This window comes from Diplotaxodon limnothrissa, linkage group LG7 (assembly GCF_057381915.1).
Source record: "Diplotaxodon limnothrissa isolate DT_005_m linkage group LG7, D_limnothrissa_male_GT1.1, whole genome shotgun sequence".
Lineage (NCBI taxonomy): Eukaryota > Metazoa > Chordata > Actinopteri > Cichliformes > Cichlidae > Diplotaxodon > Diplotaxodon limnothrissa.
Genome location: NC_140602.1, coordinates 66036595 through 66054198, shown reverse-complemented (window position 1 = coordinate 66054198; position 17604 = coordinate 66036595). Strand labels below are relative to the sequence as shown.

Below are 17604 nucleotides of genomic sequence, written 5' to 3'. Positions count from 1 at the left end.
ATGGTTCCAGCTTCGTTGATCCTGCTGATGCTGTCCACGAAGTATTGAATGGATTTTGAAATTTGTTTCCATACCCTACCATCAGGGCAACACTTCACACTTTCATTTCACAACTTGATAACACAATGTCCTTACAAAACAGTTTTCATTGTCCTATAGCCTGAAATCTTACATCAAGCATCCGTACCAGGGGCGTCAAACTTCTGGCCCGCAATACCATTAAGCTCCTTTTCCATTAGTACCTACTTGGATTGACCCACCACGACTTGACTCGGATCCATTTGTTTTCCATTACAATCGAGTGCTACCTAATGTGTGTGGTCTTCGTCATAGCAATGCTGACGAGGGTCCTGTGACATAATTAGTATGTGACATGAATGCTACAACAAAGGTGGATGTCGAGGCAACGATGTAACTGTTGCTCAGTCTGTGGTTTTTTGTGAGACTGGATGAACAGAGCATTGTTTTTGTAGCCATTTTCCTCGTTGCTGGATTTCAGAAATAGCAGCTTTGATTTTTGTGAATAACCCACTGAGTGAAACCACTGACCAGCCAATTGGTGGCACGCACTCTGGGTATGATGTCATATTTTAGTACCTGCTTGAATTGCTTGGAACCCCAGCTGAGCAGTTACTATTCTGTTATATATAACTGGTCTGCAAGATAATTTCATATGTCAGCTATAAATGACCCTTTGGTATTTGCATGTAACTGGCCTGCATGATATGCCCATGGAAGTAAAGTCCCACATGGATTCTCAGCAGGGCTGAAGATTCGGCTCCCACATACAGTTCAGTATTGAATATTACATAAAATAAACTCTATAAAAAGTGTCTTTGAATGGCAGATATGCAGAAATGTGTGCACTTCGCAAAGAGCCATGGCTTAGTGTCCGAGAGTCTAAATGAGTCTCACGGGCCTGAAAGTGCACTAGAAGCTAATTATAATTACAATTTATAATTCTTAACTTTGATCTGATGCTCACCACAAACAGACACCAGCAGAAATTTTGGACTTTGGACAGCAAATTTCAGGACAATTATGACATAATCTTTCAGAAAACGAGCTTAACAATGCCAAGTCACTTAAAATATTAATTGACTCAGATGACTCTCTGATTCTGAGAATCAACTTTGCTGCCCTTTGAAATCATTGGAGGATAACAGCACTGTGGTTGCAGATAAGTATTTCTAATAATCGCCAAACTGCCTATAATTATTATTTTTTATTATTTTAATTATTTGGTCTTTTGCAGAATGATACCTAGACTACCTAGACCTTTGTCATATCAGACAAAGAAAAGCAGATGTTGATAAGTCAGCATATCTGCTTGTAAAATAGCTGAAATAATTAAGTGATTATCAAAACATGCATTGTCTTCCACCAATCATCCCTCTTGATAAAAGACAGCACATTAAATGTTGTTACAGAAAGTATAACCGGTATAATGGGAAGCTTCAGAAAGTCAGGGGTGTTGAGTGTTTAAGTGTGTGCGGGTTGCAAAAACAATGAAAAACCTGTCAAATCCTCTCTTACAGTGACACGCAGCTTGTTCTGCTACATGCTCTTGTTTGGTGACGTACCACAAACTTGGACAGTCTTTCCAGTTGTTTTGCAATTTCGATGTGAGCTCATGCTTTAACGGTAACTGCAAAACCTGATGAATGACTTCTTTGTAGCTGCACATGACGCATTGTTTCTTCACTCACCTTTTTCACTCGCTGCGTGTTTTTACGCCTCTCTTTACGCATTTAATCATTGGTTATTCACCTCTGCCTCTCTTTCACCGTGTCTTTGTCCTGTTTTCATCCACTCACCCCCAACGGCAGTAAGTGGCATTTTTGCTGGTCTAGTTCATAAGATCTGCTGCAGACCTCGGAGAAAATAATAATCATCGCTTATAAGAACTCACAAATGTCACCGAGTTCCTTAAGGGAAATTGCCAGAATTCTCGGAATGGACGTGAAAGTACAAAGAAATGGGGGGGGGGGGGGGGATATTTAAATATATATTTATATTTGTTTTTTTGTGTTATCGTGGCTGCTACGTTTGCATGTCCAATGTCTTGTTTTGCGTGTGTGTGTGTGTGTGTGTGTGTGTGTGTGTGTGTGTGTAATGTCTTACTCATATTGTTAAATAACGAACAGGATTCACAAGGTTATATATAAATTAAAGACATTACCTGTTCTTTATCTTTATGACTTGTAGGCTATCTTTATGATATTGTACCTACAATTTAATCAATCCAGCCCTTTAGGCCAGTTAAAATATCTTTTTAACTCTTGAGCATATATAAAAGTTGCTGTGTTAAAAACTGATGCAGCCAGAATGTTGTTTGTAGCTCAAGATGAATTGATACCATTCGTGAGTGAGGCATTAGACACTTTTCATATATTATAATTCAACAAATAAGTATTTTACAGGTACGGACAATCGCTTTTTGGGAACATCCGAAATTACTGTTTGGCAGATGATCATATTTTGGCACACCAGAAGATATAAAACACAGACAGAACCACAAGATAATTAACACATAAAGAGCAAATGTCTTAAACGATGTCGGCAGTTGGGTAAATGTAAATTACGGCTTTTTAACAGTTCTGTTCCAGCTTTCGAACATCCCCCAGCTGACCTGTTATGCCGGAAGGTGACGATAGCATCGGCTGTGGCAGTCCCCTGCCACACCGTCAACTCTGTGCATGCAAGACTCCGCCCAAAATCTCCGCTTTTTACACGCCCGGGGACTAAAGAAAATAATTATCCGAGCAGCAGCATTTGACAGAGGAAGCGGAGAAGGAGAGGAGAGCTCCCCTGGGATACTCAAAGGACTGTGGACACGCTCTGTTCTGCGATGCTACGGTAGATTCTACAGCCCAGAATACTGGATAAACCCTAACCCTAACCCCTAACCCCTAACCCTATCTTTCAGAAAACGAGCTTAACAATGCCAAGTCACTTAAAATATTAATTGACTCAGATGACTCTCTGATTCTGAGAATCAACTTTGCTGCCCTTTGAAATCATTGGAGGATAACAGCACTGTGGTTGCAGATAAGTATTTCTAATAATCGCCAAACTGCCTATAATTATTATTTTTTATTATTTTAATTATTTGGTCTTTTGCAGAATGATACCTAGACTACCTAGACCTTTGTCATATCAGACAAAGAAAAGCAGATGTTGATAAGTCAGCATATCTGCTTGTAAAATAGCTGAAATAATTAAGTGATTATCAAAACATGCATTGTCTTCCACCAATCATCCCTCTTGATAAAAGACAGCACATTAAATGTTGTTACAGAAAGTATAACCGGTATAATGGGAAGCTTCAGAAAGTCAGGGGTGTTGAGTGTTTAAGTGTGTGCGGGTTGCAAAAACAATGAAAAACCTGTCAAATCCTCTCTTACAGTGACACGCAGCTTGTTCTGCTACATGCTCTTGTTTGGTGACGTACCACAAACTTGGACAGTCTTTCCAGTTGTTTTGCAATTTCGATGTGAGCTCATGCTTTAACGGTAACTGCAAAACCTGATGAATGACTTCTTTGTAGCTGCACATGACGCATTGTTTCTTCACTCACCTTTTTCACTCGCTGCGTGTTTTTACGCCTCTCTTTACGCATTTAATCATTGGTTATTCACCTCTGCCTCTCTTTCACCGTGTCTTTGTCCTGTTTTCATCCACTCACCCCCAACGGCAGTAAGTGGCATTTTTGCTGGTCTAGTTCATAAGATCTGCTGCAGACCTCGGAGAAAATAATAATCATCGCTTATAAGAACTCACAAATGTCACCGAGTTCCTTAAGGGAAATTGCCAGAATTCTCGGAATGGACGTGAAAGTACAAAGAAATGGGGGGGGGGGGGGGGGATATTTAAATATATATTTATATTTGTTTTTTTGTGTTATCGTGGCTGCTACGTTTGCATGTCCAATGTCTTGTTTTGCGTGTGTGTGTGTGTGTGTGTGTGTGTGTGTGTGTGTGTGTGTGTGTGTAATGTCTTACTCATATTGTTAAATAACGAACAGGATTCACAAGGTTATATATAAATTAAAGACATTACCTGTTCTTTATCTTTATGACTTGTAGGCTATCTTTATGATATTGTACCTACAATTTAATCAATCCAGCCCTTTAGGCCAGTTAAAATATCTTTTTAACTCTTGAGCATATATAAAAGTTGCTGTGTTAAAAACTGATGCAGCCAGAATGTTGTTTGTAGCTCAAGATGAATTGATACCATTCGTGAGTGAGGCATTAGACACTTTTCATATATTATAATTCAACAAATAAGTATTTTACAGGTACGGGCAATCGCTTTTTGGGAACATCCGAAATTACTGTTTGGCAGATGATCATATTTTGGCACACCAGAAGATATAAAACACAGACAGAACCACAAGATAATTAACACATAAAGAGCAAATGTCTTAAACGATGTCGGCAGTTGGGTAAATGTAAATTACGGCTTTTTAACAGTTCTGTTCCAGCTTTCGAACATCCCCCAGCTGACCTGTTATGCCGGAAGGTGACGATAGCATCGGCTGTGGCAGTCCCCTGCCACACCGTCAACTCTGTGCATGCAAGACTCCGCCCAAAATCTCCGCTTTTTACACGCCCGGGGACTAAAGAAAATAATTATCCGAGCAGCAGCATTTGACAGAGGAAGCGGAGAAGGAGAGGAGAGCTCCCCTGGGATACTCAAAGGACTGTGGACACGCTCTGTTCTGCGATGCTACGGTAGATTCTACAGCCCAGAATACTGGATAAACCCTAACCCTAACCCCTAACCCTAACCCTATCTTTCAGAAAACGAGCTTAACAATGCCAAGTCACTTAAAATATTAATTGACTCAGATGACTCTCTGATTCTGAGAATCAACTTTGCTGCCCTTTGAAATCATTGGAGGATAACAGCACTGTGGTTGCAGATAAGTATTTCTAATAATCGCCAAACTGCCTATAATTATTATTTTTTATTATTTTAATTATTTGGTCTTTTGCAGAATGATACCTAGACTACCTAGACCTTTGTCATATCAGACAAAGAAAAGCAGATGTTGATAAGTCAGCATATCTGCTTGTAAAATAGCTGAAATAATTAAGTGATTATCAAAACATGCATTGTCTTCCACCAATCATCCCTCTTGATAAAAGACAGCACATTAAATGTTGTTACAGAAAGTATAACCGGTATAATGGGAAGCTTCAGAAAGTCAGGGGTGTTGAGTGTTTAAGTGTGTGCGGGTTGCAAAAACAATGAAAAACCTGTCAAATCCTCTCTTACAGTGACACGCAGCTTGTTCTGCTACATGCTCTTGTTTGGTGACGTACCACAAACTTGGACAGTCTTTCCAGTTGTTTTGCAATTTCGATGTGAGCTCATGCTTTAACGGTAACTGCAAAACCTGATGAATGACTTCTTTGTAGCTGCACACACGTATGATGGATATTTCCCAAACTCTGATTTCGACAGACTTACGCGCTCTAAGAATCAGTGTCCCACTGTGTCATGCTATCACGACTGCTGCAGATGCACTAGATATTGTTAAATTAATAGTTAACCTGACCTTGGTTCTTACTGCAGTAAGCCTTGATGTGGGTATTTACGTTTTCGTGATCAGACTGTATGACAGAACTGTATGGCTGTTGTACTCACTGCTGTACCTTTCTCAACTTCCTCCATGCATATTGACAACTATTTCAATCAGAAATTTCACATTTGGATGCATCACTCCATCAAAGATAAACTTTAATTCCAACTGGGTACTGGGTAGCAGACCTTTGTGGTAAAACCGCACACACACACACACACACACACACACACACACACACACACACACACACACACACACACACACACACACACACACACACACACACACACAGTGAGAGACAAACAAGGGAAACAGAAGGAGTATGCAAGATTTTTTTAAGCTAAAATTCTGTGCTGATGAAATGACCCTTACAAAAAGTATCACTGGTTAATGTTTGCCGTTTCGGTTTAGTTTCTCCACCATATACAAAATTGTATCATGTGATTTAAAATGTTTAAGAAGGTGGTTCACAACCAGTGGCATGCCAGGTTTTCCAGCAAAGACAGGATTTGCAAACAAATTGGTATTTTATAAAAAATAATTAATATTATTTGTGTATTTTTTATGCAGCAAAAGAGACACAGCTTAAGACAAGATTGAAGAGAGAAGAATTCGCACAAAGCACCACTGACTGGACAGCAGCTCACAGCCATAATGTTGCACTACAGAGTGAACCACAACACCATGAAGTTCCAAGTGATCCTATGTGGGGCAGCATTGTTGCTGGTCAGCGGCTGGTACATGCAGCTCAGCCTCTATGACCCACAACCCTCCAATGACAAAGTCCACGTTCTATTGTTGTCATCATGGAGATCAGGCTCATCCTTCCTGGGCCAGGTGTTCAGTCAGCACCCGTCTGTCTTCTATCTTATGGAGCCCAGTTGGCATGTGTGGACCAAACTGCAGAAAAACGGTGCAAGGGTGCTTCGAATGGCAGTGAGGGATCTCTTACGGAGCGTGTTCCAGTGTGACTTCTCAGTGATGGAGTCCTACCTTCCAGAGTACCCCAATGTGTCGTCTTTGTTTATGTGGAGTCACAGTCGAGCTCTGTGCTCGCCACCAATCTGTTCTCTTACGCCACGTAATCAGTTCAGCAACCAGACTCTGTGCCTAGAGAAATGTGGTGCTGAGGGATTGCAGGGGGTAGAGCAGGCGTGTGACTCTTACTCTCACGTGGTGTACAAAGATGTGCGGCTCTTTGAACTGGAATCACTTTATCCACTTTTGCAGGACTCGAACTTAGATCTCCGCATCATCCACCTGGTCCGAGACCCACGGGCAGTTGTGCGGTCTAGGGAAGAGTCAGCCAAGGCCTTTATGAGTGATAACGCAATCGTCTTGGAACAGAAACGCATTAAGGAAGCAGAGGTACAGTATCAGGTCATGCAGGAGATTTGTCGCAGCCATGTGCGTATCAACGAGAGGGCGGTCCTGAAGCCCCCTCCGTTTCTAAAAGGCCGCTACAAATTGGTTCGCTACGAGGACATGGCACGCAATCCACTCGAGGAGATCAATGCCATGTATCAGTTTGTAGGTCTGGAGATGACCACAGAGCTGGCCACATGGATCTACAAGGTGACCCACGGAAAAGGCAAAGGCTCTATTAAAGAGGCCTTCAAGATCACGTCGAGGAGCGCTACCAACGTCTCCCAGGCTTGGCGCACCATGCTGCCATACAACAAGGTCAGACGAATCCAGGAAGTGTGTAAAGGGGCCATGTCGTTGCTCGGGTACAGGACGGTGAACAGTGAAAAGGAACAGAAGAGGCTTGACATAGATCTCCTGGTGCCACGGGAACCCTATCAGTTCAGCTGGTTGCCTGATAAAACACAGCACCCTAACAACAATTAGAACTGGAATGACAAAGACTTGTTAAAACAGGAATAAAAACAGACTTTTTAAAGAATGGACTACTCAAAGGACCGGATAACGGTACCACCCTGCCCTGGTTCTCCTGGTTTGGAGGCCGAAGTGGGGACACCAATAATACCAAAACTGAAACCATTAACTCTGGGGTAAACCAAGGTCAAAAGCAAGAAATCAAACTAATCAAAACTAGGTCTGGTGTCAGCTGCTGTCAGGGGATGTATGGAGACACAGTTTTTGAAGTGGCCAGTTGACAGTGGGGGCCAATCAGCAGATGCCATTTTGAAGCCAGCCCAAAACAGCTCACCCAATCAGACAAGGGACATGTATAGTCTCTTAAAGGCACAGACCACACACAAAAACAGTCCACAGACTCACTGACAAAACAATTTATGACAAAACGATGTAACATAACCAAAATCCTGATTTATGATGTGCCACATTAAACACACAGAGCCGGCCATTGGCCGTTGCATGCCACATTGTTTTAAGCATATGCATCAAACCATTGTCTCCTGAAGGCTTGATTCATGATGATGATGATGCTATTTGATGCTTTCTAGTGGCTACTCTTGCTCTTCAAATCCCTTATGTGCACCTCAAGGACAACCAAGACACATAGAACAAATAAATACAAATGTTTCCTATGCAAAGTCTTTAATGGTGCAACACGATGCATAAATACTGACCAGCCTCCAAGTATCACCAGCACCTGATGTGTTAACGCACTAACAGCACTTAGAACTGAAGGGCTACTCATTTGGCACCTCACATACTTTTCTCATGCTGATAGTGTGAGAAAAGTTAAGAAGCTGCAGAGAGCCGTGAGAAAATGCATTAGCACAATGAAACGCACCTACCCTCTCTTAGCAATGTGCATGTTATTAATACGGTACAGCCAGGAAACTCACTAACTGGACTCAAGCTTAATTCATCCCGCAGTAAAAAGTAATGGGCGGAAATCACCAGACACCCTGCAGTATAAAAAAACAGGTATTGACAAAAAATCATGGTTTTTTTGCTCCAAAATGAGTCAAGCACGCCAACGCTGTTACTAAAACCTGCCATAAATGTTGCTTTAAGATGGAGTCAGTCTCCTGTTACTCTGCAAATGAATGTCTGACACATCAAAATATATTGATGTAACTGACAAAAGTCTCACAGCATGGGATAGATTATCTGTTCCTTCTCAGACCTGCTCTCAGCTCAGAACTAACAGCGTTATTTTGCATCCTGGCTCCATTTAAGTGCCTGAGAATTTAAACATTATTTTTTTTGCTCCCACTTGAAACTCCTCACTTCCACAGTGTATTGTAGCTATGAAGGTATACATTCATGAAGGAGTGGAATTAACATGTTTACTTAAACTGGATAAAAGTGCTCAGTGTCATTATTTACATTTGTTTACGGGATCTGTCTGTTTTATTGATTAATACTTGATTACACTGAAATGTCTTTTAATGAGTAGCAAATGTTAAATCACGTTGATTTATATCTTTACAGTAAGAGAAAAAGGATAAATGAACTACTGTTAATCGTGTTTAGGGTGCTTTGTAGTAAAAAATGTACATTAATTTTTTTTAATGCATAAAAAATTGTCATGGGTTTTTTTTTTTTAAAGATGGACTTCAGCTATAACTTGGTGTGAGTTTTGTGTTTCATATATGACTTAGTGTTCTGATTGAAACAATATCTTCACTTGTACATTTTTGGAAACTTGCTATGAAGTACAGAAGTGTTTTACATCATGGAGTAAAATACATAACAAAATATTGTTTATTTGAGATGATATGTACTCTGATTTAAGGTTTATTTCATCAATGGGAACTTTAAATGGGTTATTCTACTCATTAAAACACTGGTTAGAATCTCTTTTGCACTGGTTTGGGTCTCTTTTCCATAAGCAAAGATAAAATCTTAAATACACAGACTCAAGATCTCAAAAGGAAACTAGTGCTCTCCAGTTTGAAGGGATGGGCGGTCCAGCAAGCTCAAAGCAGAGCAAAGAGTAGTGGAAAAATTAGAGGCATATTTTGACGTGAAACTGAACATGCGTTGGAGAATACCACCACTAATCATGTGACCATAGAGCCCTGTACTAGGAAGCATGTTCTCAGAAGAGTAAAGAATAAAAATAGTACCGTTCACAATACATAAACAACATAGTTAAAATAAAAGGTCACAGCCGGACACTGTCAGGGCCTAACATTTACTGTGAGATGCAAAAATTTACACATGGGTTACTCTGTTTCAAAACAGCCAACGTTCAGAACATTTGCTGTTCGACTGTCTCTGTTTTACGTTCATGGTAGAAAATGTGAAATGGCTGTTTAAAATATTAAAAACAATTTCAAGCTGTCCTGGAAAGTTGCATATTTGAGCACAAATAATTAAAATAACTTTCTTATTTATTTAATATTTCATTACAATACAAAATTAAGGATATAGAATACTTTTCAACAAGAAAATGGCATTTATTGTAAATAAAATGCCATTTTCATTCACTTGTTGATTCTAGTAACCATGGCAGGTTATCTTTGACAGTCTTTGAGATATTCATGTTCAATCATTGTAGAAGATTTCACTATGCAAAAAAGGCCTGAAAGCGGCTCAGAAGACCCTTGAAAAACATATGGATCTGAGAGTATTTGATTTTGCAAGATTGTGCAAGAGAATGTGAGAATGCTAGTTGAATAAATGTACATTTCACCATATTGTTGTTCACATAGGAATCTGGTTTAACACGAGAACAACTGACAGGAGTCAGCAAAAGGTCCCCTGTCACTGGTGGGTGTCTTTTTGGGTTTTTAACACTTTGCCTGGAAACAGGTGTAACAAGTATATTCTGGCATGGTGACGGATGTACGTACCTGCTAAAGAAAGTGGAGTTGCATACAGTCTCACAGAGAATGGTTTCCTGAAGTGTTCTGAAACATTCTATGGCAGCAGGGTTTAAGTCTGAGGAAGAAGGAGCTCTGCTACCTCGGTACTGTGGAGTGGAGCGAGTGCAATCGATTGTCCATCATTCAGTGGCGCTCATCGACTCAAACCTCCAGATTCTGGCAAAAGAATGGTTCCAGCTTCGTTGATCCTGCTGATGCTGTCCACGAAGTATTGAATGGATTTTGAAATTTGTTTCCATACCCTACCATCAGGGCAACACTTCACACTTTCATTTCACAACTTGATAACACAATGTCCTTACAAAACAGTTTTCATTGTCCTATAGCCTGAAATCTTACATCAAGCATCCGTACCAGGGGCGTCAAACTTCTGGCCCGCAATACCATTAAGCTCCTTTTCCATTAGTACCTACTTGGATTGACCCACCACGACTTGACTCGGATCCATTTGTTTTCCATTACAATCGAGTGCTACCTAATGTGTGTGGTCTTCGTCATAGCAATGCTGACGAGGGTCCTGTGACATAATTAGTATGTGACATGAATGCTACAACAAAGGTGGATGTCGAGGCAACGATGTAACTGTTGCTCAGTCTGTGGTTTTTTGTGAGACTGGATGAACAGAGCATTGTTTTTGTAGCCATTTTCCTCGTTGCTGGATTTCAGAAATAGCAGCTTTGATTTTTGTGAATAACCCACTGAGTGAAACCACTGACCAGCCAATTGGTGGCACGCACTCTGGGTATGATGTCATATTTTAGTACCTGCTTGAATTGCTTGGAACCCCAGCTGAGCAGTTACTATTCTGTTATATATAACTGGTCTGCAAGATAATTTCATATGTCAGCTATAAATGACCCTTTGGTATTTGCATGTAACTGGCCTGCATGATATGCCCATGGAAGTAAAGTCCCACATGGATTCTCAGCAGGGCTGAAGATTCGGCTCCCACATACAGTTCAGTATTGAATATTACATAAAATAAACTCTATAAAAAGTGTCTTTGAATGGCAGATATGCAGAAATGTGTGCACTTCGCAAAGAGCCATGGCTTAGTGTCCGAGAGTCTAAATGAGTCTCACGGGCCTGAAAGTGCACTAGAAGCTAATTATAATTACAATTTATAATTCTTAACTTTGATCTGATGCTCACCACAAACAGACACCAGCAGAAATTTTGGACTTTGGACAGCAAATTTCAGGACAATTATGACATAATCTTTCAGAAAACGAGCTTAACAATGCCAAGTCACTTAAAATATTAATTGACTCAGATGACTCTCTGATTCTGAGAATCAACTTTGCTGCCCTTTGAAATCATTGGAGGATAACAGCACTGTGGTTGCAGATAAGTATTTCTAATAATCGCCAAACTGCCTATAATTATTATTTTTTATTATTTTAATTATTTGGTCTTTTGCAGAATGATACCTAGACTACCTAGACCTTTGTCATATCAGACAAAGAAAAGCAGATGTTGATAAGTCAGCATATCTGCTTGTAAAATAGCTGAAATAATTAAGTGATTATCAAAACATGCATTGTCTTCCACCAATCATCCCTCTTGATAAAAGACAGCACATTAAATGTTGTTACAGAAAGTATAACCGGTATAATGGGAAGCTTCAGAAAGTCAGGGGTGTTGAGTGTTTAAGTGTGTGCGGGTTGCAAAAACAATGAAAAACCTGTCAAATCCTCTCTTACAGTGACACGCAGCTTGTTCTGCTACATGCTCTTGTTTGGTGACGTACCACAAACTTGGACAGTCTTTCCAGTTGTTTTGCAATTTCGATGTGAGCTCATGCTTTAACGGTAACTGTAAAACCTGATGAATGACTTCTTTGTAGCTGCACATGACGCATTGTTTCTTCACTCACCTTTTTCACTCGCTGCGTGTTTTTACGCCTCTCTTTACGCATTTAATCATTGGTTATTCACCTCTGCCTCTCTTTCACCGTGTCTTTGTCCTGTTTTCATCCACTCACCCCCAACGGCAGTAAGTGGCATTTTTGCTGGTCTAGTTCGTAAGATCTGCTGCAGACCTCGGAGAAAATAATAATCATCGCTTATAAGAACTCACAAATGTCACCGAGTTCCTTAAGGGAAATTGCCAGAATTCTCGGAATGGACGTGAAAGTACAAAGAAATGGGGGGGGGGGGGGGGGGGGGATATTTAAATATATATTTATATTTGTTTTTTTGTGTTATCGTGGCTGCTACGTTTGCATGTCCAATGTCTTGTTTTGCGTGTGTGTGTGTGTGTGTGTGTAATGTCTTACTCATATTGTTAAATAACGAACAGGATTCACAAGGTTATATATAAATTAAAGACATTACCTGTTCTTTATCTTTATGACTTGTAGGCTATCTTTATGATATTGTACCTACAATTTAATCAATCCAGCCCTTTAGGCCAGTTAAAATATCTTTTTAACTCTTGAGCATATATAAAAGTTGCTGTGTTAAAAACTGATGCAGCCAGAATGTTGTTTGTAGCTCAAGATGAATTGATACCATTCGTGAGTGAGGCATTAGACACTTTTCATATATTATAATTCAACAAATAAGTATTTTACAGGTACGGGCAATCGCTTTTTGGGAACATCCGAAATTACTGTTTGGCAGATGATCATATTTTGGCACACCAGAAGATATAAAACACAGACAGAACCACAAGATAATTAACACATAAAGAGCAAATGTCTTAAACGATGTCGGCAGTTGGGTAAATGTAAATTACGGCTTTTTAACAGTTCTGTTCCAGCTTTCGAACATCCCCCAGCTGACCTGTTATGCCGGAAGGTGACGATAGCATCGGCTGTGGCAGTCCCCTGCCACACCGTCAACTCTGTGCATGCAAGACTCCGCCCAAAATCTCCGCTTTTTACACGCCCGGGGACTAAAGAAAATAATTATCCGAGCAGCAGCATTTGACAGAGGAAGCGGAGGAGAGGAGAGCTCCCCTGGGATACTCAAAGGACTGTGGACACGCTCTGTTCTGCGATGCTACGGTAGATTCTACAGCCCAGAATACTGGATAAACCCTAACCCTAACCCCTAACCCCTAACCCTATCTTTCAGAAAACGAGCTTAACAATGCCAAGTCACTTAAAATATTAATTGACTCAGATGACTCTCTGATTCTGAGAATCAACTTTGCTGCCCTTTGAAATCATTGGAGGATAACAGCACTGTGGTTGCAGATAAGTATTTCTAATAATCGCCAAACTGCCTATAATTATTATTTTTTATTATTTTAATTATTTGGTCTTTTGCAGAATGATACCTAGACTACCTAGACCTTTGTCATATCAGACAAAGAAAAGCAGATGTTGATAAGTCAGCATATCTGCTTGTAAAATAGCTGAAATAATTAAGTGATTATCAAAACATGCATTGTCTTCCACCAATCATCCCTCTTGATAAAAGACAGCACATTAAATGTTGTTACAGAAAGTATAACCGGTATAATGGGAAGCTTCAGAAAGTCAGGGGTGTTGAGTGTTTAAGTGTGTGCGGGTTGCAAAAACAATGAAAAACCTGTCAAATCCTCTCTTACAGTGACACGCAGCTTGTTCTGCTACATGCTCTTGTTTGGTGACGTACCACAAACTTGGACAGTCTTTCCAGTTGTTTTGCAATTTCGATGTGAGCTCATGCTTTAACGGTAACTGCAAAACCTGATGAATGACTTCTTTGTAGCTGCACACACGTATGATGGATATTTCCCAAACTCTGATTTCGACAGACTTACGCGCTCTAAGAATCAGTGTCCCACTGTGTCATGCTATCACGACTGCTGCAGATGCACTAGATATTGTTAAATTAATAGTTAACCTGACCTTGGTTCTTACTGCAGTAAGCCTTGATGTGGGTATTTACGTTTTCGTGATCAGACTGTATGACAGAACTGTATGGCTGTTGTACTCACTGCTGTACCTTTCTCAACTTCCTCCATGCATATTGACAACTATTTCAATCAGAAATTTCACATTTGGATGCATCACTCCATCAAAGATAAACTTTAATTCCAACTGGGTACTGGGTAGCAGACCTTTGTGGTAAAACCGCACACACACACACACACACACACACACACACACACACACACACACACACACAGTGAGAGACAAACAAGGGAAACAGAAGGAGTATGCAAGATTTTTTAAGCTAAAATTCTGTGCTGATGAAATGACCCTTACAAAAAGTATCACTGGTTAATGTTTGCCGTTTCGGTTTAGTTTCTCCACCATATACAAAATTGTATCATGTGATTTAAAATGTTTAAGAAGGTGGTTCACAACCAGTGGTGTTATGTTCTCTTATAACTTAACTGGTAAGTAACGACGCCTTCTTTAGTCGTAGGAATTTACTTTAATAACCAGTCTAAGGAAAACAAGGCGCAGGCATATCAATGCGCGCATACACCACACTTTGTGTTTTACACTCAATAACAGAAAGTAGTGCCACAAACTATAAACTGATTTTACTAAATACATAACAGTTCCTCCCATCCAACCTTGATGAACACAATAGGTACCAAACAATCAAAATATTTCAGATAATGTTGTAAACCAATAATTTAACTTGAACTGAAATATGACACCTACTCAGTGATTTACAACATGTAGGTAGGTTGTTTCCTCTTAAACATTTGAACTGCTTTCCTACAGAATTAACGTGAAACCTATAAGTTCAGTCTCTGAGGTGCTCTGCGATTTCTCTCAGGGTACCGTCTGCCTATTTGGTCAGACTCCATAGTGCTCTGTGTGGTAAGTTCAGGTGTGTGAGCATCGGTAGCTTCACGTAAATCCTGAACCTCAGGTGGTGGAGCGAGGGCAAACTCTTCTGAATCTTGGTGTGTAGATGTGCTCTCAGGTGGCTGTGGAACCATGTGGCTTTCCGCATCTACAATCTGATCAACATGTCTACGCCAGACTAAGTTGGCTCCAACATCTACAGTATATGTCAGTGGTCCGGTCCGTGACAGGATCGTGCCAGGCTGCCATTTCTGACTTGGGTCTCTGTAGTCCCTGGCGAGAACTTTTTGTCCGGCATTGAAGAATCTAGTTTTGTTTCTTGTTGCGTCCACCATGGAAGACTGTTTGTCTTGGACATTCTTGCGAATGTCTGGTTTCAGCAAATCTAGACGTGATCTCAGATTTCGTCCCATGAAGAGCATTGCAGGTGTGTGTCCAGTTGTTGCATGGGTGGCGTTCCTGTAAGCCAGTAAGAAATTGTCTATTTTCTGTTGTAGCGGCTTCCCCTCTGTGCGACTGGCTTTCATTGACCGCTTGAAGGACTGAATGAACCGTTCGGCTTGTCCATTTGTTGCAGGATGATGGGGAGCTGAAGTGATATGTCGTATGCCGTTACTCCGAAGGAAACACTGGAACTCCTCTCCAGTAAACTGACGACCATTGTCACTTACGAGCTGTTGTGGCAGACCTGTGCGTGCAAACAGTGACCGAAGGCTATTGATCGTGCTGGCAGCTGTTGCTTGCTTTACGGGGAAGATTTCTGGCCATTTTGAGTGAGCATCAACCACAACTAGGAACATTTGGTCCATAAATGGGCCAGCATAGTCTATATGGATGCGTTGCCATGGAGCGGATGGCCACTCCCACGCGTGTACAGGTGCTGTTTGAGGTTGACGCAGCGTCTGCTGACAACCAGTGCAGGATTTTGCCATGTTCTCTATTTCACAGTCAAGGCCTGGCCACCAAACATAGCTTCTAGCAAGAGATTTCATCTTAACCACACCTAAATGTCCAATGTGCAGTGAGTCCAGTACCGTTGTACGTAGTTTGGGTGGCAGGATGACACGAGTTCCCCACATAACACATCCTTGGCAAACGGATAGTTGGTCTTTGCGGGTGGAGTACGCAGAGAACTGAGTGTCAGTGCAGGACGGCCAACCATTCACAGTAAAATCGTATACTTTGGACAAGATTGTGTCTCGGCTCGTTTCCCTTTTTACCTGAGCACTTGTGACAGGTAGGGGTTCCATTTGTGTAACGTGAAACACAGTAGCTGGATCAGTCAGTTCTTCAGTGGGTTGCATGTGTGGAAGACGTGAAAGTCCATCTGCATTTCCATGTAACTTTGTCCCTTTGAACTCAATGGTGTAGGTGTGTGCACCTAGGAACAAGGCCCATCGCTGCAAGCGTGCCGCAGCCATGGTTGGAATACCTTTCTGAGGGTTAAAGATGGACACCAGCGGTCGGTGGTCTGTGATCAGGGTGAAGTGTCGTCCATATAAATACTGATTAAACTTCTTCACGCCCCACACTAGACTGAGTGCTTCTCTGTCTATCTGCGCATAGTTGCGTTCGGCTGCATTTAGGGACCTTGAAGCAAAGGCAACTGGGCGTTCCGATCCATCAGGCATTTTGTGAGATAGCACAGCACCAATGCCATATGGTGAGGCATCACAGGCGAGGCGAAGTGGTAGATTGGAGTCAAAGTGTGTCAGAACCTCCTCTGATGTAATGAGCTGCTTAGCGCCATTAAATGCCTCTTCACAGTTTTTTGTCCATTTCCATTTGACATTTTGTTGCAGCAGAGAGTTCAGCGGGTGCAGAACTGTTGAAAGGTTTGGTAGAAACTTGTGGTAATAATTAATTAAGCCCAAGAAAGAGCGCAGCTGACTCACATTTTTAGGTTCTGGTGCCTTCAGGACTGCTTCAACTTTGTCCTTGGTTTTGTGGAGCCCATGTCTGTCGATCTTGTGTCCACAATACTCAATGGCATCCTTAAAGAACTCACATTTGTTTTTGTTTGCTCTCAGTCCATATTTTTCTAGCCTGGCCAGGACTGCTGTTAGGTTAGCCAGATGAGTCTCCTCATCAACACCAGTGACGATTATGTCATCCAGAAAACACTGTGTTCCTGGAATGTCTTGTAGGACCTGATCCATGGCACGTTGCCATACTGCTGGGGCACTGGCAATACCAAATACCAGTCTGTTGTACTGATATAGGCCTTTGTGAGTGTTTATTACCAGATATTTTCTGGATGTCTCTTCTACTTCCATCTGGAGATAAGCCTGGGCAAGGTCAATTTTTGAAAAGTGTTTGCCACCTGCTACTGCTGTGAATATGTCTTCTATCCGTGGAAGTGGGTATTGATCTATGCGGAGAACTGGGTTCACTGAAACCTTAAAATCACCACAGATCCGCACACTGTCACTTGCTTTCTTGCTTACTGATACTATTGGTGTAGCCCAATCTGACCATTC

At 41.2% G+C, this 17604-nt stretch overlaps 1 protein-coding gene across 1 annotated transcript; it reads left to right on the top strand.

Annotated features, from left to right (window-relative positions):
- The first annotated feature begins 6250 nt into the window (after positions 1–6250).
- LOC146629588 (carbohydrate sulfotransferase 6-like) lies at positions 6251–7929 on the top strand. The gene has a single exon (XM_085358733.1). The coding sequence runs from the start codon at positions 6251–6253 to the stop codon at positions 7445–7447; it is 1197 nt and encodes a 398-aa protein (XP_085214859.1). The 3' UTR covers positions 7448–7929.
- Positions 7930–17604: the final 9675 nt, after the last annotated feature.